Source organism: Syngnathus acus, chromosome 9, assembly GCF_901709675.1.
Source record: "Syngnathus acus chromosome 9, fSynAcu1.2, whole genome shotgun sequence".
In the NCBI taxonomy this organism is placed as follows: domain Eukaryota; kingdom Metazoa; phylum Chordata; class Actinopteri; order Syngnathiformes; family Syngnathidae; genus Syngnathus; species Syngnathus acus.
In genome coordinates this window covers 6,861,496-6,884,293 of record NC_051094.1, presented here as the reverse complement: position 1 = coordinate 6,884,293, position 22,798 = coordinate 6,861,496, and the positions used below count along the sequence as shown (strand labels likewise).

The 22,798-nt window shown below is 43.2% G+C and overlaps 3 protein-coding genes across 3 annotated transcripts; 2 read left to right on the top strand and 1 right to left on the bottom strand.

Moving 5' to 3' along the window:
• Positions 1 to 4,466: 4,466 nt before the first annotated feature.
• Positions 4,467 to 6,504, bottom strand: htr1aa (5-hydroxytryptamine (serotonin) receptor 1A a). Its single transcript, XM_037259584.1, has one exon. It carries the CDS (start codon positions 6,219 to 6,221, stop codon positions 4,971 to 4,973), a length of 1,251 nt encoding a protein of 416 aa, XP_037115479.1. The 5' UTR covers positions 6,222 to 6,504; the 3' UTR covers positions 4,467 to 4,970.
• Positions 6,505 to 6,601: 97 nt separating this feature from the next.
• On the top strand, positions 6,602 to 12,360 carry si:dkey-250l23.4 (E3 ubiquitin-protein ligase RNF180). Its single transcript, XM_037259583.1, has 4 exons — positions 6,602 to 8,327; positions 10,733 to 10,961; positions 11,318 to 11,443; positions 11,811 to 12,360. Exons 1-4 carry the CDS (start codon positions 7,626 to 7,628, stop codon positions 12,014 to 12,016), a joined length of 1,263 nt encoding a protein of 420 aa, XP_037115478.1. The 5' UTR covers positions 6,602 to 7,625; the 3' UTR covers positions 12,017 to 12,360.
• Positions 12,361 to 12,869: 509 nt separating this feature from the next.
• Positions 12,870 to 18,305, top strand: rgs7bpa (regulator of G protein signaling 7 binding protein a). The gene is made up of 6 exons (XM_037259585.1): positions 12,870 to 13,554; positions 15,554 to 15,720; positions 16,389 to 16,519; positions 16,689 to 16,833; positions 17,129 to 17,199; positions 17,396 to 18,305. The coding sequence occupies exons 1-6, from the start codon at positions 13,405 to 13,407 to the stop codon at positions 17,485 to 17,487; spliced, it is 756 nt and encodes a 251-aa protein (XP_037115480.1). The 5' UTR covers positions 12,870 to 13,404; the 3' UTR covers positions 17,488 to 18,305.
• Positions 18,306 to 22,798: the final 4,493 nt, after the last annotated feature.

The window sequence follows — 22,798 nt, the reverse complement described above, 5'->3', positions numbered from 1 at the left end:
TCTAATTGGCCTCCTTTCGAGACACACATGATGAAGTGTCAGCCCACTCTCAGGCTGTGGAAATGTGCCTCTGCAAACGTTCTGTGACAGAGACTAATGGAGAGTCTTTGCCACGGGGGTCGCTGCTGAAGCCCACGAGCATCAGTCAGTATCGAGTCGGCAACACGCACACGCGCGCACACGAAGGAAGTTACTCGAAGACAACACTGCAAAGATAGTGGAGGAACTAAATCATTGCTCTGTATTCAATCTAAAATTCTGCATCTAAAAGAACTTGATGAGCGGTACAATGAGATTTTCATTGAAATTGCAGTGACGTCACTTTGCGTTACCGTGCCAGCCTCAGCATCTTATTGCCGACATAATTGAAGGCAAAGGTGACTCAGAGGATACGCACGCATATGTATAAAAACAAGGATGTTATGCATGCAGTAATGGCAGCTGGCTTATAAACGCTAAAAGCATTGATTAGTGGATTTTAGCTGGGTGGGGAAAGGGGAAGGAAATGAAACATAAAATATAATAATCTTATACATGGCCCTGAAGCCAAAAACTGTCATATAAAATTAACCTGTTTACGGGACACAAAGTGTACCGCAAGAGCTGGCAGCGCATGACAGCTGATTTCATTTTAAGGCAGTCAATCTAAATCTTGGCAATGTAAGGTACATGATGATGAGCAATGGTGATGATGCAATAGGCCAAGCGACATTTCCTCACCAAAATGCCTGTTTCTCATCCGTGGACCAGAAAAGGGGAAAGCTGCCCGAGCTGATGAAAGACCCAAGTGACTTTTTTTTTTTTTTTTTTAAATCGTGTTTGGGAAGAACCGCTTTGAGGAAAAACATTTACCACCTATAATATGTTTAGTCGAATCATTTCAAATCCAGAAAGTAGAAACCCCGACATAGTTGGGCAACCAGCAGCTCCACGGAGCTCGCTCGTTTACCTGCCGTGTAGGGGGAAAAAAATGTCCAAAGTCAGTCTTTCATTCCGTTGCTTGAGGCTGTTTTTCAGTGATAACTTGGCTCCACCCGTCATCCTGTTACAAAGATAGCTCGTGCAGGTCGATGCAAGTGAGGGCACGCTTGTACTGTACATGCACCATCGCTCTCTGACTATTTAATGCGCTCAACATGAGAAAAGATGAATTTTACAGTCTGCTTTTTGCCGTGTGAGTGAACGTATGGAAACCCAAATTGGCCCACTTGAATCTCAGAATGAATTGTCAAAATCATTCTGTTTGTTGTCCTAATACCATTAATTATTACTATCAATATATTTTTTATGACTCGTAAACTTGTCCTGAAACTTTCTTTTCGGCTGAAGGGAAGTACAAAGCAAGTGAAATCTGTAATCTCTGCATGTGGGACCTCTTTGGGTGAACAAGGGGCTTCATGCGTCAGCACCATGCGACCACCTACCTATTTTGTAACAATAATCCCACAGTGGGTGGGATTACTGCAGTCCTAAATCACAAAACCTGCAAGTACAAGATTACAGTAGCTCATCCGTACAATATCATAATGATAATGATAAGCCCTCATCTCATCTCTCTGAGAGCCACATGGTAGTGATCTGGATGGTATTCTCTTTTGTCCGGAAAATGGAAAATATACCCGAAAGTCCATGCACGATCAAGCGCTCTCCTCGGCTGCCGTCATTTCAGTTGCGGGTCAGTAATTTCAAATACATTTCCCCCATGAGCACTTTTGGATGTGCTGATGTCACTGCCACCGGCCAGTGAATGTAGATGAAGATGAAGAAGACTTTTTAAATGTGTCAGATATTAAATGCGAGTTTCTTTTTGTTTTATCTGGATGTGTCAAAAGCCTTCAGATAGCTGTAGACCAATCTCTCAATACAGTGAAATTCTACACCATTAATGTACAACCTCAATAATATATGTTTTATTAAATGGGCCAGTGATTTAGTCCTGTGAGGACAAATTCAGATTTGAAATCTTAAAAAATGTCCCATTGCGAGTATCGTCTCAGTGATTGATTCTGAAGGCCCTGAACAAATTATCTGAATGGAAGCTGAAATCTGATTGGACAAAGAAAGTACACAGACAAGTTTTGGAGTCAATGCAGCCGATAAATACTTGGTAATGAAGAGACTACACTTCTGGGAATAAATTAATACAATTTCATGGAACAAATAGGTTTTGAATTAGGTCAGTCCTTCTGATAGTATTGATCTAGTTAGCTTTTTGCCCATGAGCGCCAACCATTGGACACTACATATGATTACATAGGTATATATAATTTGTCTACAATCTTAAACTAGCAAAAGAGTTTGGAAGCTTCTAATTATTTAGCCATAATTTAATCAGGTAACGATATTTAAAGGCTATCTGTATAATCCAGTGCACTTCTCCAGCCACAATAAACACTTTGTCCTGGTCTTGTAGCAAGTGAAACCTCAATGGATTTTGGGTCCCTTCAAAGAACTTTGGTCTTTTTAAGTGTATATTGTACATAATATATTGACTATTGAGTGTGATGTTCTGCATCATCTCTGCCACCTTTCATCATTGTTTGTATGCCACAGGTGTCGTCTCTACATTGTGATGCCGTCTGGCTTTCCTCTCTGTCCCCGCCTGGTTCTCCCTCCCTCCCTCCATCTGTCGCTGACTCTTGATGCTTTGGCTTTGATTTGTTGCCATGACGATGAGCTGAGTAATCAACCGACCGCCCCCTGTGGCCTGTGTACATCTCGACAGGGGCTTCCTTCTGAAACTCGTGTTTCTGCTCATCCGCTCTAAGTGGATTTGTGGCCGGGTTGGGCGTGAGAGAGCAGAGTTACGCCAGCGGGGCTTTCCTGCATATTCTCATTTATCATTATTATCGTAGTGCTATACTTGGTGGCACGGTGAAAATTGGTTTACACATACGCCTCGCAGTTCTGATGTTGGCGGTTCAAATTTGTGCGTAGAGTTTGGTTGGTCTCTTATACTGCCGCTTACTCCCAAATTCCCCAAACATGCATGTTAAATTGTTTTCTGTGTCTATATGTTTCCTGTGAATAGTTGGCAAGAAGGTCATCTGGAATATAGGTTCCACAACACACCTGCTCCCCTACTGAGGGTCAGTGGTATGGAAAATGGATGGACAGATGAAACGCTGTACTACATTTGGTACGTCTGTGCCTGATTTAGGCTTAAAAGAAGAGTTTTATAATATATGCTGCACATTTAAAAAAAATAATTCCTCAGTTATTCATGTTAGACATACTGAGAACTGCCTCTAATATTTTGCTGAACAATGCAGCCAAAATATTACAAACACCTCTCAACATGATGATGACGTTGATATTTGCAACACTTTCTGATTTTAGATGATTTTTCAAAGGATGTAAATCGCTTAAAATTTTACTTTAAAAATGTTTAATGATCATTAGCTTTCTTTGGTGATATGCTATTAGAATTATAGTCCATTAAATTCCACTTGCTTTTTAAAAGGCTCCAGTATTAATGTGTTTGTTATTATTATCATTACAAATGTACAGTGGTGTACCGAATGTGGTGTCTTCTATGTCTATTATGGGGACTACAACACACTCTCTGCCGCCATTCATTCTGTCTATTGTCACTTTCTTGTTGTTGCAAATAGATACGGGAAAGCCTATGTTCTGTTTGTGTCTATTTGCAGACTGGGCTTAGATACGCTGCAGATAACATCATCATCCTCATCTTCGTCCTCATCATCAGTATGATAAGTTGCTTTGCGCCCCTCCCTCCTCAAGCTACACTACACAAGATAAATGCCATGTGATGCATATGAAGATTTATGAGCAGAAATAAGTTAATAACCAGCCTGCCTCATTGCTCTCCTTGTTTCCCCCAACACGCTACAAAAATGGACTCAAGTTATCTTAATAAGGAATGACTTGGATTGCGTTTTATTGTTTCAGTGCTACAAAGCTTGTGATGTCGACTTGCATGACAGAAATGCGTGGATGGAGAGCACTTGGCAACACTGGGGCGCCATTGCAGACAGCCAACAAACTCAGTGAGCACAACACGAGATAAACGCACGTATGAAGAGTCCTTGGTTTCATCACAGGCCTTGTGACACACAGAGACAGAACCTGAATTCAAGTCTGTGCATTTGGATGGTTTCATTTTTTTTTCTTTTTGCCCTTTATACTGTCAGTAGACATGTCCTCTTTTCCTTTGCGTAAGTCCCCAACACGTGGTTGACCATGTGTGCTCATGGCACACTTTGTTAGGTACACCTGCACAAATTCAAGAGCTGTATCCCCCAAAACATTTGCCTTTACAAATGCTGTTGAACAATTGTGGTTTCCTTTATTAAAACCTATCAAATATGAATATTTAACAAATAAATTAATCATACAAATTGTAATTAAAATAAATAAATTCAAGGTTTTTAAAGGCAGAGAGAATAATTATTACATAAAATAAATAAAATTATTGTAGAGTTAAGTAAAGTAAGTTAAAGTTAAAAACTGAACCCTAAAATAAATTACAATTAAATTCAAAATTATAAATAAATAAATAAATACTAGCATTGGTGTTTAAATAATACACCTCTGGCAGAATTAATTGCATATGAATACAAATACTATAAGAATATAAAGATGAATAATAAATACATAACATCAATAGGTAATGATAAATAACTAATAACAAATTATTAAATGAATGCAAGTCAGTGTCAGTTCTTTTTGTTCAACTTTAAACCTGCAGAGGAAGCTCTGGAGGGTCAAAGAATAATAATACAGTTTGGTGTCAACTTTGATGCTATAGGTGGAAGCTAAGCTAAGCATCTGGCTGGTAATCTGTATTCTTTTTAACGCACACAATGTGATGCAATGCTTACTACAAACACAGTATTAAACATGGTTAATACCAACAACTGAGATAAGGCTCTGATTCTGATACAGCTCTTGCATTTGGACGCCTGTGGACAGTGCAGTGGGTGCAATCTGATGGAGCGTTGCGTTCACGGCCTGTGGAATTTGCACTTGACAATCTTTTTGAAAGCACTTTGGAAGTCCTTGTTGAAGTAGGCGTAGATGATTGGGTTGAGCAGGGAGTTGGAGTAGCCCAGCCAATTGATGACGGCGCCCAGCCATTCGGGCATGTAGCAGCTCTCTCCGCAGAAGGGCAGCACTAGGGCCACGATGAAGAACGGCAGCCAGCAGAAGATGAACGTGCCCATGATGATGCCCAGCGTCTTCACCGTCTTGCGCTCTCGGGCCAGCGCCAATTTGCGTTTGGCACCGCAGTTCCTCTCGCTGAGGTTCTCGTGCGAGGATGACTGCGGGGTGTTGGGCAGGGCCAGGTGGCTTTTGGAACTGCTCACCTCTATCACCTCCAGGGATTCGGCCTCGTCGCCAAACTGCACGGCGCCGTTGATGCACGGCCTACCGCTGCCGGCCTCCCCGTTGCTCTTCTTGTGGAGCACCGCGGGGGATAATGTCAAGCAACGCTCACCTTTGACCTCTGTCTTCTTCACTGTCTTTCGGATCCGGAAGCGAGCCGCCTTGAAGATCCGCCCATAAAGGACCAGCATGAGGATGAGAGGGATGTAGAACGCCCCAAAGGTGGAGTAGATGGTGTAGCCCGGGTCCTGGCTGATGATGCAAGCGTCCGGGTCGGCTCGGTCCTCGGCGCTCCTCCAGCCCAACATGGGCGGGATGGATACGGAGAAGCCCACCAGCCAGGTGACGCTGATGAGGAGCGCGGCTCTCCTCGGGGTGCGCTTGTTGACATAGTCTATGGGGTCCGTGATGGCCCAGTAGCGGTCCAGAGCGATGGCGCACAGGTGCAGGATGGATGAGGTGCAGCACAACACGTCTAGAGAGATGAACAAGTCACAGATCCCCTGGCCCAGGGTCCACTTGTTCAACACCTGGTACAGGGCCGCCATGGGCAGCACCAGCACCGACACCATGAGGTCCGTCACAGCCAGGGATCCGATCAAGTAGTTGGCCACGTTTTGGAGGGACCTTTCCAGGGCGATAGCGGCCACCACGCACGCGTTACCGAAGATGGAGCACAGGATGAGCGCACCCAGCAGAAGGGAGGTGACGATCTGGTAGCCCAGTTGCACGAACGGAAAGGAGTAAGAACCGCCGGTGTTGTTGTTGTGGCTGTCGTCGGAGCCCAGCCAGTCCGCCACCACCTCCACCCCGGGCGGGTACCCGACGGTGGCGTTGCTGTCGTTGCCTCTGGTGGGAAGGTAATCCATACTTTCCCGGCGAAGCGCGGGGAGGGCATGCAGCCAGCCCGGGAAGGTGGCGAGGCTGGCTGTCCCTCAGCCGCTGCTGGTCACGGTACCGGTGCTCATCCCGTGCGTCCTGGCGCGTTCCAGCCGAGCTGGCAAGTTACTCTCAGGACGCATGACGCACGCTTGGGTGCGCGCGCGTATTGTTTACATGTGTGTGCGCGTGTATGCCTTTGAATCTGTTTGCGTGTGCTTGTGAGAGTGTGCGTGTGTCCCGTGAGGGGTGACAGCCGTGCGCGCTCACTGGTGCCGAGAGTCATCTGAGCTTGGTGACCACGTGAATGATTTTATAGCATCAGCCCCTCCACACGTCAGATCCAGGAGGTCTCGCCCCCTTTAAAGAGGGGCTCCTCCACCGCCTGCTCCCCCATTTTTCTCTTTTTCTCTTCAACCTCGCACCTCACTCCGCTGGAAAAGCTGCTCTCCACTCTCTTCAACTTTCACTCACGAAGGATAGCCTATTTATTTCAATCAACGCTGATACGAGGCTGTATAAATTGAAAACAACCATTCCTGGTTATAAACAGCCCCATGTAACGAGGAAAGTTTGAATGTGACGCGATGTTTTGGTGTTAAAAAAAAGTTCTAAGTGGGAATTTCGTGAAAGAGTACGAGCAATTTCTCAACTTGTCTATAGGGGCGAATGGGCGGCAGCTGCTGCTATCTGCTGCACACAGCCAGTATTGCATCCAGTTGTGGCGCTCTGGTTCTCAAGCTTTAAAGAGCTATTAGTCCACAACACATCCCTTGCTATGACAAAATTTGCACAGTTCCACCAGCAGATAAATATGTCATGAAAAGTACACGCTACAAACTGAATGACGTCAGATAGAAGGACGGATGGACAGATGTAGAAAGAATTGACCAATTGAGTGAAAATGGATAGTCTGCAATCTGCAAACCTGCTGGTGAAAAATGCCATAAAAAATATCGATGGATGGTTGGAATTATGATTGTTTATGTAAACTTGCGAAATGTTTTTTCTCTATTGGTTTTATCTTGATTGATTGATGGGTATAGAGAGGTATCTGTTGGAAATAGCTGACAATATGTCGACTGTGTGTTGTTGCTTCTTTTTATCATCTAATGTTGAACAAGCCGTGGCCGCTCTGCACTCTACAAAAAGGGGCCATGAGCAGGCCTCATCCTATTGTGATCTATTGTAACAAGAGGGCACTGGGTAGGGCTGTGGATCTTTTTGTTCCACAGAACGTCCCAGTGGGCTCACTCGCAGTCTGTTAAGAGTTGCACGAGCAAAGGTCGGCTCCAGGGTTCACCACCTGCACACTGGAACCATCCCTGCGCGCTCAAAATTATCCAGAGGAAAAAGAAGCGAGTGAAATGTAAGGATGAAGAGGCAGAGTGTGGATGGGGCTTAAAGGTGCAGCCATGAGCTCACATGTGGGGGTCAGCGGTGGGAACGGGAGCAGCATCCGTGTGGAGCAACTTCTGCGACCGGCGCTTCCGGGAAGGAAAGTCCACAGCGAGATAAGACGGGATGGAGATGAAAGAAGACACGCAAGAAGTTGGGAGAAAAGAGGGAGACTCAGGAAGTGTGTCAGTATTGAAAATGTCGGCAATGGATCAGAAGAGGGAGGAAGCACAGAGAGTCTGTCCAGCTCCGGTTCGGATCAAGTGGAATCTGCAGTTGGGTCGAACGCGGTGGCTAGCGGCAGCGCCATCGTGAATAAAACCGATCTTCAGCATCCACAAGCAGCGGGGAGGTGTTCGCCCCCATCTCTCACCTCCGTTCGAAACAGCTCACCCGTCCCCTCTCGCCCTCAGAGAGCTTCATCATCCGGGACCACCTCAGTGAGGCCACCCAGCCGTCCTCCCAGAGACCCATGCTGGGTGGATGTGAGGACACCTGGCGGCTTGTCACAGACTTTGACCAACGCTGAGGGAGAGACCCACTTGGACGAGGAGGAAGAGGGCGGAGGTGTGATGGACGTGACGAGCCCATCTCGGATCACGGTGCCGGAGCGGATGAGCAAGAAGGAGAGGAAGAGAATCAAATGTGCGAGGAGGAGGCAGAAGAGGAAGGAGCGATGGAGGCAAAGTCAGCTGCAGGTGATCCACGCTGTTCGAGATCTTTTATTTGTATTCACCCGACAGCAGGCCCTTTGTTTGGAGCCACCTCAATTAGTGGTGAACTTCTTTTTACACTTAAGTGACAGTTGGCATTTAAGAATGCAATGTGTCATCTGCAACCAGACTTTTATTTATTTCCAAAATGATGTTTGGCTGAATAGTCATGATTAGAGAAATTGTGGTTGTCGCCAGCCGTCGTCATGCTCACATCGCATCTCAATAGGCATTGTGAGCTCAGCCTGAAGTGGGCTTGTGTGGGAATTAGCCGCATGATGAGGCTCGGCTGCAGTGGGCTCTTCAAGCACAAAAACAGACAAAGGAACAAGTTGTGCTTTGCATCTTCCACTGAATAGAATCTTACATCTACACGCGCTACGGTGTTTTGCAACAATTCATTAATCAATCTAAGATGGAAGATGTCTTAGTTAAACTTGAATGTTAAGCCTGCACTTTGTCAAGACATTTAGATGATTGTATGCTTTGGGGAAAGACATTTTCTGCTCCGGCATGACAAAGCTAGGTCAAGAAATGTGGAGCCAACACTGCCGCTGTTAAATTTGGCATGAAAAATCCAACATCAAAAAGATGTAGATACTTTTGCTTTAAAAAAAAAAAAACTAAACACAAATGAGAAAAATATTTTTATTAAAAACTAAAATATTGTTTTTTACTGCCGTATTTATTTCTACATTTTCAACCAACCCCTCAAAGTAAACATACTATAATCAATTTTTATCAGATTTCATTTTTCTGAAGATTTATTTTGGTTTAGATTTTTTTCATCTTTGCCTCCCCCACGGTCCCTCCAAGGAAATAATCCTAGCTCCGCCTGTGACTCCAATGTCATTCTACAGACTTCTTCTTAATTGCTATCTATTTTGTGACAGTGCTTTTATTTTTTTCAGCTTCAACTTCACATAGTTTCACCCTCTCGGGCGCCACCAACCTTCATATTGTTTTTATGGTTTCTATTAAATTGGCAGAGTTTCAGCAAGTTGGAGAGGGAGCTCTATTTTCATTGTCAAAACTTAATGGCAGTGTTGGGGTGTTAAAATAAAATGATGTGGTGGGCCGTATCTGGCCCCCGGGCCTTGAGTTTGACACCTGTGCTGTAGTGGGTCACCCACCTGACTTTGGTGCAGTCAGGACTGGTTCAGCTCCTTCTCAGTGACTGTGTGAACATGAGTGTGAAATGTTGTCTATTTTGATATGTGACCTGTCACCTCCATTTTCGCATTCAGTCGGTTTACGTAGTCAAAAGCTCCCTGTGACCCTGAACACAATAAGCATTACAGAAAATGGATGTTCGAATGGACAAACTCTACCAATACTTGTGTCATACTTCTTTTTTACAAATACACCCCGGGGATTTGAAGTGGTAATTACTCTGGAAGCATCCCTTCGCTCCACTCATATGTGAGGAGTCAACATGTGTCACTTGTGTTTACGTGGCACTATTTCAAGGTGAAGACGGGGGACTCGAGGGACAGATGTTGCCACAAAGTGGCCTGGCGCAGCCTCCCGGATGATGTTGTGGATGTCAATTGTGTGCGTGTGTGTGTATGTGTGTGTGCAAGCTCTTGGGAGGGTTGACCCAAGGGGATATAAGCGGTACAGTGGGGGTGGTGCTGCAGAAACAGATGCAAAGCAGGTTAACAATATGCCATAAGCAGAATTCTTGTGTTCCACCTAACGCTCCTTCTGTTTGCCCCGCACTTTAATGCAATCCCAGATGTGAGAAAACATTAGCGAGAGACAGTCTCACTCTGTGAAAATCTCACCTGACATGGTACTTTTCAGTCACACATATTATCTTGTGCACGTGGGTGTCAAATAATAGAGACAAAACTCAGAGTACATCACACATAACCTCCACACACTAAAAGAAGATGCCCGTGTTAAAACTCCCAGGAGGAGCAAGGATATTTCATAGTGATAATAAATGTTTAAAAGCCTCACCGGTGGAGTGTTTAATCTCAGGTTAAAAAGAAAAAAACTGCATCTATCTCCACCTAATTGCAAAAAAATGCATGCAATTGACACCAGCCTCAACTTTGAAGATAGATTATAAATGCCTTTATAAACAGATGAAATTGTAACCATACAATAAACTATTTGAAAAAAAAATATGAGAATTTTCATTTTGGATAAAAAAAATTAAAAAATCCACTGGAAGTGTTCACACAGGGACAAAAATGTTATTCCCCAACTAAATAAAGAAATAAATCATACACTGCTTTCGAATTGGGGTTCAATGGACTTATTTAAAAAAAGACATTCATGAAGTAGGCACCCCTAAGCTTGAAAATAATTTGACCACGAGGACCAAGATGTGTCCTCAACTTAGTCTAACGAGTGCTCTCGCTCTTTCCTCCGCTTGATAGGGTTCCACAGGTAGCATTACCAGCAGCAGCGATGAGGATGAAGAAGACGTGAGCAAGGAGGGATACATGTGCGCCGTGTGCCTGGACGTCTACTTCAGCCCGTACATGTGTCAGCCGTGCAAGCACATCTTTTGTGAACCTTGCCTGAGGACGTTGGCCAAGAACTGTCCCACCAGCACTCCCTGCCCCCTCTGCAGAACCATCATCACGCATGTCTTCTTCCAGAAGGGTGAGGCCACGGTGGGCCCTTTGTATTGGAGCTCATTCGACGTAACTAATGTTGTGGTCAGTCAGCACTCGCTAAACTGTAAATAAATAATGACATGATACGATGCACATTTTTCCCCTATGGGCCAACACATCCATAAAAACAGAGGATGCGGTCACAAGGAAAACTCAACCACACAGATGAGAGCTCTTTGGTGCTTAGATGATGATGATGATCATTTTGTTCTCGTGTTGATTAGCCGAGGCGAGGTCACGCACACAGAGTCTCGTCATGCGTCATGCTTTTGCTTGTATACTGAATGAATCATATTCATCTTATACAGTATTTGGATTTTTTTGTGTTTTTTTTCTCCACAGAGTTGAATCAAATGGTAAGGACGTTCTTCCCAAAGGAATACGCATGTCGGAAACAAAACTTCCAGAAAGCGACTTGTGCGAAATGGCCTCTGCCCAGCTGCAGAAAACTCTTCAGAATATTTGGAGGTACGCTGAAGTCTATCATGGCTGACTTTGGGAAAGAGATGGCAACTGCAGGGTACAGTTACAACCAAACACTGACAAGATGAGTTTGAAATGAATCTATGGGCACTAGCTGGTTACATAAAATATTTGCTTTTGCTATTTGCATCTAATTTCGAATTGAACTTGTTCGTAAAAATATTGAAAATGGATGGATGGATGGAATATATGCGAATACATGTTTTTCGCCCCCTTTTCAAATGCATGCAGAGAAAGGGACAGCAGGGGGCGACACAGCCTCACTTGCCTACCCTGACCACAAGTCCCTGCAAAAGTGGGCCAAGTAATCCAAAAAAAACCGAGTCAATACATTTTGTTTTCCGCCTTCCAGGTTTCAGGCCTTCCAGCCCCATGGCGCGACGTCAGTTGCCCCGTGCGGGCGGCGGCTTCCGTCTGAGCGCGTTGGATTTTGACGACGACGGCCGCGGGTGGCATTTTGACATGGATATGGTCATCATCTACATTTACTCTGTCAACTGGATTGTTGGCTTCTTCATAGTTTGCATCCTCTGTTATCTCTTTTTCCCCTCTTTTTGACAGTCTGATGGAGATGATGATGATGATGATGATAATGAGATGATGATGATGACAGGTTTTACAGATTAAGCCGTTTGCTGCACTGTGGAAACAAGCAGGTGGGATGTTGAGTGGAGCAGTGTCAGCTTGTTATCAGCCATTAATAAACGATTGAAAGGCCATATTGTGTAGGAGGCACATTTGGGCGTTCAATTTTCTCAGTGTGCACATGATAAACAATATGTTCTGTCCCGGAATTGCGGGGGGTAGATCAGAAGCATTGAAATAGAAGGGACATTTGCACTCGGCTGTTTATTGATAACTGCACTTGTGGTGGTTTGAATAAAGGCACCTTTTTTTTTTTTTTTTTACAGTGGAAAAATCTTAGCGCACACAAAACAACACCCAAAAAACTATGACTACTGAAATAATGATGAAGTCGATTGTCTCAATTAACTCACAAAATGACTTATCCAATGCGAATTTTGGGCTGGTTTAATCATGCACAAAGCTGATATTGTGGCAGGAAGTCATAATTTATTATGGCAACTACTTTAATGAAGGCTACCTTCTGCCTTCCAATGGAAGAAGAGAATATAATTGTCCTGTATGTCAATAAACATCAGCATAGATATTATAGAGGCAAAGACTAACAATATGAGATTGGATTTTTTTTTGCAGATAGTATCTCACAACACACCAGTGCTCACCCACTGATTACTATTATAAGATATTTTTGTTTAAACGTTCACTTTCACGCTTTATATCACGGCTTTTCACCTATCGGGGTGGGGATGTGTTTCATTGTCCTTCCCCAGCAGTCTGCTACAAAATGCTCCTCCAAGGTTACAAGAGGAGGAACCACCGAAGAGGGAGGGGGGGGAGGAGGAGGGGGGGAGAGAGATTTGTGAATGAATGTGCAGATCTGCACGCCAAAGTGCAACCCAAAATTTAAATAAATAAAAATTGTGAGGCGGTGACGTTTGCAGCCTTCAATGCTGCGAAGAGGCAGCAGATGCTTATCGGCCGGCCGCCTCTGCCAGTGGTGCTCGGTGCAAATCATGGACGGGTTGTGCTGGGTGATGCGTGAGGAGGAGATGAAGCGAGGAGCCCGCTTGTGAGCTGCATGCCACGGGAGTGGAGGTGACTTGATGCGGAGAAGAGTAGCGCGTCTTCTGCCTCCTTATCCTCATCGTCCGTTCTTATCTGGGAGCACATCTGGCTCCACTCTAGGGAGGTGGCGTGAGGGCTGGGGTAAGGCAGGTTTGGGTCAGGAGAAAAGAGAGAGGACGGTGAAGAGTTGAAGAGGAGGAGGAGGAGAGAGGTGGCGGTGGTGAGGGGGGGTGGGGCCGCAGCACACGGGAGAGATCGTTCCGTATCAGGACTGTTTTATTAGTGGGTGTGTATGCATGAGTTCTGCATCGTACGGGCGCAAAAACCGCCCCAGACCGGCCGGGTCCATCTTTCAGATCGGCAAGCCCCTCTACCGAGACCCCCAGCGGCGGGAGAGCACCGAGAGCAGCCGCAGAGCCCTGCGCGCCGTGGTCGACTGCAGGATGGTAAGTGGCGGACGTACGCGCGTCCATCCCGTGCACCGCTGCTCTCCTCCTCTTTGTGTCTCCTGCACGCTCATGCGCGTGACACATATGACGACAAATTGCTGCATGTATGACGTACTGCACTATAATGTGCATTCACAGCTGTGGGGTGCTGTGCTGCAGCGGTTGGGGGGGGGGGGGGGGGGGGCTCTTCTCCAAAATTGCATGAATGAGTGCTCTGATGATGATGATGATTGATGTACTGAGACATGGAGCATGTCAAGTGAACGAACGTCTTTTAAGGCTGCGTGCAATGAACGCTCTGCAGAGCCGGCACGGAAGTCGAGCAGCTTTTATTTGACTGGGAGGGAGTGTGTGTGTGGGGGGGGGGGGGGGTACTCTGAGGTGGTGCAAAGTCAACATGGCACGATCGATAATCAATGGAGTCATTAAAGCAACCTCTGTGCTATTTTGATCAAGGATCATGTTGACTTTTTTAGGCTGCTATTTTGCAACCTGCCTGTTCACTTTGCATCTTTTTTTTATCCTAGTTTCTTTTCTAAAATTAATTAATAATAATTACCGTTTTTTCCATGCATAATGCGCCCCCATGTATAATACGCACCCTAAAAATGGCATGTCGATGCTGGAAAAAAGCCTGTACCCATGTATAATACGCACCCAAATTTTGACTTTTTTTTTTTTTAAAGTCCCAATGATCGTCACACACGCATCTGGGTGTGGTGAAATTTGTCCTCTGCATTTGACCCGTCCCCGTGTGATTTTGATCCATCCCTTGGGGGAGAGGGGAGCAGTGAGCAGCAGCGGTGCCGCGCTCGGTAATCATTTGGTGATCTAACCCCCCAATTCCAACCCTTAATGCTGAGTGCCAAGCAGAGAGGCAATGGGTCCCATTTTTAGTCTTTGGTATGACCCGGCCGGGTTACTTAAGTCCGTAAACGTAAAATTATTTCAGAAAAAAGATCATCTTTGGGAACAACCGGATGTTATTCTGCCGGTCAGTATCACTGCGCATGCAGTAGCAAACTAAATAGCGAAGAAATATGTGAGACTCTTAACGGGATCACCAATATTTGAGTGATGTTCCAGTTATTTATCACAATTAGTTTACCAAGTCTGTGTTTTGAGTTCCTCCAATAAACCCTGGTCCAAGCTGCACTTGGTCGCCCCGCTCCTTTCCACACTCCATCCGTGACAAGATTTTCTTCAAAAATTGTTGTACCATGATTTTCTTCTTCTTCAAAAAAAAAAGATTGTACCCATGTATAATGCGCACCCCAGATTTTAGGACAATAAATTAGTTAAATTTTGCGCATTATACATGGGAAAAAACGGTATTAATATGATCATTATGTATATTATTGTTTTTTTTTTGCACTGGCTGTGTTGTATGATCGTTTTCGCTTTTTGAAATTTATATTTTATGATTAATATTTTTTGCCTGTTCAATTATTTTATTTTTTAATTTAATATTACCATTTCTTTTTTAAAAAAAATGCACATGGGGCATTTGTTCTGTTTATTTACCATGTAATTGTATTTTACAATTTCTATTATTTTATTTGGATTCCAGTGTATTCTTTTGATACTGGCACTATTCGGTGCAATGTAACATGGAGTCACAGGCCCATGCACGCCTGCGTTGTCTGACAAAGATCCAATACAAGAGTTGGAGCAAAAGAATAACATTTTATTTAACTGGAATACTTTTTTCATGCATTCGTATGTGCAAAACAATTGTGTAGCATGTTCAAGTGTAATGTGATTATTTCGCCACAGAGTGGCGCTGCTTTAATAGTGCCATCATCCACTTGTGGCTTTGTAATCATGAACAAATGTAGATGCCAGCTAGAATACATATATTGGTGTGATCTAGCAAGTTGGGGCATTGTTGTCTTTTTAAAGGCAGACTTGTAAATACAGCTCTCGTATTTGATCATGCATGTGCAAATGAACATACTTTACATAAAGTGGTGTTTACTTTCTGGTTGCAACACAGATCGTGCAAGAGTTCAACACATTGGTGGCGCTGTACCGAGAGCTGGTCATTTCCATTGGCGAGATCACCGTCGACTGTCCCAACTTGAGGGCCGACATGCTGAGGACTCGAACCAAAGGCTGCGAGATAGCCAGGGCCGCACATCACAGTCTCACATTGATTGCAGGGTCAGTGTGATCATATATATCCTCCACTAAAAAAGTGTTTCCTCAAAAAGCTCCAACACAAGTTAACAAAAAAGTAGAAAAAAAAAAAAATATAAAATGTAATTGAAGAGAGAAAAAAAAATGTTTTAAACTATTTGTGCAATTTTCTATTTAATGTTTATTTCAGTACTTTCACTCACCAGTGGGTGATTTAGTGCACACACAGTTATCACCTGCTGTAGATTGAAGCATATGTGATGCTGCTACAGAGTCTCATAAAAACTGGTGATGAGCGACCAGCGGGTAAATAAATCACACTTGATAGGCTTTTTATGTCAGCACATTTCATTACTGGTCTTCAGGAAGCTAAGCAAATTCAAAGATAAACAATATCATCAAGCAAAAATGAAATAGCAATTCTGTTGCTTATTTGTCAAATTTGTTTGGCTGAAGTGATCGTCATGCAGGTTTTTTTTACACATTTTATTTTTCCCACAAGGATCAAGAATTATAGCACATATAAAGACACCATGTGAATAAGAAATGCTCACAGACACATTTTCACATAAACAGATACGTCTTTGCTTGAATGTACACTTAGGGCACTATTTAGACCCAACAAGCGATATAAAGTCAACTTATATAAAAAGTCCACTGTGGGGAATCACTAATTTCTTGATGTGCTTTAGGCCAGAGGATGGCGAGATTCACCCAGAGATCTGTCGGCTCTTCATCCAGCTCCAGTGCTGCTTGGAGATGTACATCACTGAGATGCTCAAGTCATTCTGCTTGCTGGGCTCCCTGCAGCTCCACAGAAAAGGTAAACACCCGAACCCTAGTTTGAAACGCTAACCCCTGACATTCTAACCCTTAAACTAACACCTGTACCCCTAAACCCCCAGCCCTAACCCTAGCCATAACACCCTGGTCCTAACCCTGATCCCAAATTAGAAGTACATGTTTCTTCAACTCTTTCTCTGCGGCACTAGGCAAAGATCCCTGTAGCCTTCCGTCAGTGGACAGAAAAGCCGACAAAAGCTCAGACGTCCCCATCCTTGAGGACACCTCCTCCTCGCCCACCGACGGCCCCCCACCCGCATGGCTGGTGGCCACGGACATAGAAAACATTGAAAAGTAGGTCCACAATGAAGATGCTGTATTGTTCAATTATGTGTATAATGATAGAAATACATTTCATTGCTACACATCTAGTTTTATCAACAAATTCACTTTGATATCAGAAGTCATGGAAAATAGTGATAAGCAAATAGTTCAGTATGCAATGTATATAACTATTTTTCAAACTATGTTAAGAAGAGTTTTGTTGTAGACAAATGTATCTGCCAAAATATCATATTCAGCCCAAATACACACACTTTATATGCAACAAAAAAAGGGACAAGATCTATTTCATCTTTATTTGTTGCAGGGACATGAGAGAAATGAAGAACCTTCTCACTAAACTCAGGGAGACGATGCCTTTACCACTAAAGAACCAAGGTGTGTTAGGACTGTGGGTTGAACTACTGAAAAGTTTCAGCTATATTCTCAACTATATTTTTTCACCACAGTGAAAAGGTCCAGACTTTGTTTGTGCCATTGAAACGTAAAGACATATTTTGACAGACAGGCAATGGAAAGAATATGAAATGAAAATCACTTTGCAATACTTTCTCTGTGTTCTTGTGGCTTCTAGACGACAGCAGTTTGCTGAACCTGTCTCCCTACCCGCTAATCCAACAAAGGAAGAGACGCTTCTTTGGCCTCTGTTGCTTGGTAACCAGTTGAGGTATCAACAACAACAATATCAAAAGACAACATTGCCCTGTTCTGTCCTCCACTACTCTACTACTGCCATTTTCAAACAAACAAAATACTAGCAAGGCTGCCTATTTTGGGGATTTGTTTTGTTTCGTTTTGTTCTACATGGAATAAATTGCAATATGTTGCCATGGTTTTGAGGTCAATGAAGTTGAGCCTGTAGTCCATTGTTTAATGTAAAAGACAAAACTCGTCCATGGGCAAAACACCTATAATTTTATTATTATGAATTTTTTAACCCTCCCGTTATGTCCTTTTTTATAACTTTCAAAGGGAGCCACTGCATGTTTAGGCATTAAACAAAATGCAAAAAATGTTTAATTAAAAGAAATGAACAAAAATACTGCTGTAGACCCATTTTTGTTTTCTTTTTTTATTTAGTCTTCCATGAAAGGTAAACGTCTATCATAACTTTACAACTTCTAAGCGCAATATACTGTTTGATACAACAGAGAATTTTCTTTACACACACGCACACGCATGTAGACTTGTACATCCAGTTATTTATCCTGCCCTCTTAGTAAATTCGCCTGTTTTTAGTTGGTGGAGCACTGGTAAGCACGTCCGTCTGACAGTGTAAAGGTGCTGGGTTCGATTCCTGCTGTGGGCCTCCAGTGTCTTTGAATGAATGCTTGTTTGTCTATGTGTGCCCTGCAATTGGCTGGCATGGCGCCACCTTGTGGACGATGGTTGTTATATTTCCGGCCCATTGGACGTACAGTTCGGTACATGAGGATGATGTAGATCATTTTACATTATCAATAAAACCTTTTTTTTAATGAAAATAAAGGGTTGAGTGGATTATTTTTCCCTTAAACCTCCACTAGGGGGAGACAAACCACCACAATATTATGCAGTGTTTTTGTTATTTGCCTTCATTTCTATGCATGCAATACAGTGACGTCTTCAGAGGACTATCGAGCGTATCAATTAAGAGGGTTACAAGCTTTGAAGTTATTATTTTGAATCTTTTAAGAATCACAGGGCATTGTATCCACAACCATTTTTTTTCTTTGCAGCGCCTCATCCCTGCTTCACATTCACTCAATTAATTAATTACTTGAAATGTGTTGCAGTAGGATTAATGACAACTGTAAAACATATTTAAAATACTTAAAGATTCAGTACAAATTTACAGAAACTTGAAAGTTACATGCAGTAACTTGTGCAGTAACTCTTCAAATCTCTAGAGGGAGCCCACGTACACAGTTGTGTCCATAAGGGTCCCTATATGTGATTTGCAGTAGCAAACACAGGAGGGCAATAGAGATTTAGATTCAATTTGCACTACATAGAAGCTGTTTTGTAAAGCCTTTAAGAGAGAGCTATGTTTTAAAATTAATGAGCTAAACATTTTTTTAATAGCACAATGACCTCTCCACAAATCACTCCCTCAGGCTCATTCGGAGCTCCTCTTACTAGCAAAATGATTTGTGGCTTTGGTGATCATCTGTTTTGGATTTGGGCTTTGGAAATTTCAGTGAAAGGTGAGGTTTTAATATTGGAGTCAGATTTAGAAATGTATGAAAAACAGTATTGTGATGTATTTTGCAGTGAACGACAGTGAACGAATCATTTCATAAAGTGATTCGTTCTTTTTTCAGTTCATATGACTTCAACCAGTAGGTGTCGGTAGTGCGCATTGAAGCTGGTGCCACCTCGCCGTAAAACAAAACGAAGAAGAAAATGACATAACTTCCCGTTCACGAATGAGTCGTGAATTGCATTTCCCGTTCACCAACTGAACGTATCTGTGAGTGAACGAGTCAGTGAGTGAGTGATTTGGATTTCCAGTTCATTGCGAGAACGAATCAGTCAGTGAACGTGTTGCGTCTCCCTCCTGGCGTGAACTATGTAAGCCAGAATGTAGATTTACGATTTGCCAAGGAAAGAAACAACCACTCACTGAAACACCACATCTTTTATGCACGTTTTCTCCAAGCAAACGGCTAACTTTATTGCATGAAGGGATGCGCCGTTATGCAACAACGGGGAGGTTAAGCTTGTAATCTTGATTTTATAACATAGTTTTTAAATAACGTGTATGCATATATACGCCTAAATATTGTTATCCAATATATCTACTGCAGTTTCACATTGGATTGCTGGTTTGAAATGTACTTTTAATATTATTATTATTATTATATTATTATTTTTTTGTTTTTGTTTTAAATAAACATTTATGTTAAAACTTATCTGGTGTTTTATTCCATGTTTTTATATTCGCCAATTAAAACATAAAAATCAGACATTTGGCTAACTGGTGTATATGACAATATGTGTTTTGCGTTGTTATATGAGTTGATGTCCCCCAAAATAACAATTGTCAGCATAACGGATTTTTTTTTCAACCTTTTATTAAAACACAAACACATTCGGTATAATAACACCATCAACAAATACAAAATTAAAACATCAATGTCGGCAGAACGTGTGTCGGCTGGCATAGCAGCGACGCTGTCTGTCACTCACTCGTGAATCTTTGTGAACGAACCTGAAAATGGCGGTGTACCCAATAGAGTGTCAGAATGACGTCACAGATCAACCAGCCAATGAGAAAGTGGGGGTGAGGGCGGGTGTGGCACTTTTTACTTTCATTTAAGCTTTGACCATGATTTTTCCCTAATAAAGTGGCCTGTTATTAGGTACACCTGAAAATGATGGTGTACCTAATAGAGTGTCTGAATGACGTCACAGATCAAACAGCCAATCAGAAAGTGGGGGCGAGGGCGGGTGTGGCACCTTTCACTTAAACCAGGGGTGTCGACGCCAGTCCTCGAGGGGCCGCGTTCCAATATGTTTTCCAAGTTAACCCTCGTTAAACACACCTGCGTGAAAAGATTTTGGTCATTTCACGTTCTGCAGGAGCTAAAACTTTTCACGCAGGTGCGCTTAACGAGGGTAACCTGGAAAACATATTGGAACGCGGCCCCGAGGACTAGAGCTTGACACCTGTGACCTTTGACCATGATATTTTCCTAATAAAGTGGCCTGTTATTAGGTACACTTGAAAATGGCGGTGTACCTAATGGAGTGTCCGTGTGATTCCCTCGTTAAGTGCACCTGCGTGAAAAGTTTTAGCTCCTTTTACGTTCTGCAGGAGCTAAAACTTTTCACGCAGGTGCGCTTAACGAGGGTAACCTGGAAAACATATTGGAACGCGGCCCAGAGGACTAGAGCTTGACACCTGTGACCTTTGACCATGACATTTCCCTAATAAAGTGGCCTGTTATTAGGTACACTTGAAAATGGCGGTGTACCTAATGGAGTGTCCGTGTGATTCCCTCGTTAAGCGCACCTGCGTGAAAAGTTTTGGTCATTTTCACGTTCTGCAGGAGCTAAAACTTTTCACGCAGGTGCGCTTAACGAGGGTAACCTGGAATACATATTGGAACGCGGCCCCGAGGACTAGAGCTTGACACCTGTGACCTTTGACCATGATATTTCCCTAATAAAGTGGCCTGTTATTAGGTACACTTGAAAATGGCGGTGTACCTAATGGACTTTATAAGGGAAATGTCATGGTCAAAGGTGCAGTTTCCAATGCAGTTTCCAAGTGATGTCACTGATCAAACAGCCAATCAGAAAGTGGGGGTGAGGGCGGGTGTGGCACTTTTCACTTTCATTTTAGCTTTGACCATGATTTTTCCCTAATGAAGTGGCCTGTTATTAGGTACCCCTGAAAATGGCGGTGTACCTAATGGCGTGTCCTATACTATTGGATTTCACCCCGCCCCCTAGGTAGTGGGCGTGATCCATTGGTTTTCTCTCGGCCGACTTGGGGGCGGGGCCACCTCATGTATTTACACATAAATACTTGCATTTGTTTGCATATGCGAGGTTCCAATTCTAAAATCTATGTGGGTATATGCCCCCACCTGGGATCGAACCAGGTTCATACTGAGCGAGAGCCGGTGTCACTAACCAGTCGGCTATTTCGACCTAGCGGTTCTTGGCCGTCTGCACTGCTTTGTACTAGTGATGTGCATTCCAGTTTTAAGTGAACCGAACCTTTAGAATCGGTTCACTCAAAAGATTTGTTCAAATGAATCGTTCACCGAATTGTTCGCTACACTTTCTTATTTATTCATTCATTTTTTTTTTTTTTTACCTCGTGTAGTGTACCTATTGAAGTGTCCATGAGGTGTACCTATTCACAGGCCACTTCATTAGGGAAAAAGCTTAAGTGAAAGTGAAGGGGACGTATCGTTGAACGATTCGTTTGAACGAATCTTTTGAGTGATCCGATTCTAAAGATTCAGTTCACTTAAAAGAACTGGAATGCACATCACTAATTACAGCAGGACACATGAAGATGGATACCATTGATTTTGAGGCAGTCCTTCTAATTACATGCTGGAAATCAATTTCAATAAAAAAAGAAAATTGAATGATTTCCTTTCAAATCGAGGAAGAAAAATCATTAATTGCTTTCCAATTTCAGACAAACTTGACACTTTTTTCCTAGTTGCATTATTTCCTACATCCACATTTCCATCACAACCCTGCTGTCAACCTCATCGAGGGGCTTCATGCAATTCCGAGCCATTACAGGCTGTCAGCTCCAGAGCCAGTGCCACCAAGCCACAGGGCATATTAAGTTGGGACAGTGACAGATGATTCTTTTCCCATATATAAACAAACTCTGGGCTACTGACAGATTTAGCACGTCCAAGTCATAACGCAAAATCAATTGGGAACAAGCTGCAAATGACAAGTTAGGTGTATTTTTAATATGGCAGCAATGTGTGTGTGTGTGGGGTGGGGGGGTGTTATTTTTTCAGGCAATAGCGGCGGCGTATAATAGAGCCAATTAGAACACACAAGTGCAAACAAATGCTGCCAGTGTGTATGAGAGGGGGACAATTAAAGATTTTCTGCCATAAGCATCCTGTTTCAGAAACCGTTGTATACACAAATTCGTTGCTGTTTTGTGCTTTGGTGTCTTGTTATGTCAAGGAAGAACCAAAATATGTGACTATAATAGCCACAATACTCTGGTACATGATTAATATAAAATATTTTGGGTTAGTGTTTAAGTTTTTTTTTTTTGTCGCTTACTGGTTTTATCCGCTTCCCGGTTGTCTCACAGATTTTTCCGGATTTAGCCGGTTTGCACCGGTTTAAACCGGCTCAAGCCGGTTTGAGCCAGTTTTGATCAAATTGAACCGTTTTAAGCCGGTTTGAGCCGGTTTTGGACGATGAATGCACAAGAGTGGAAGTCAGGTAAAGAGTGAAAGTGGGTCATATTTGGTATCTATAAAATCACCAGTCCTGT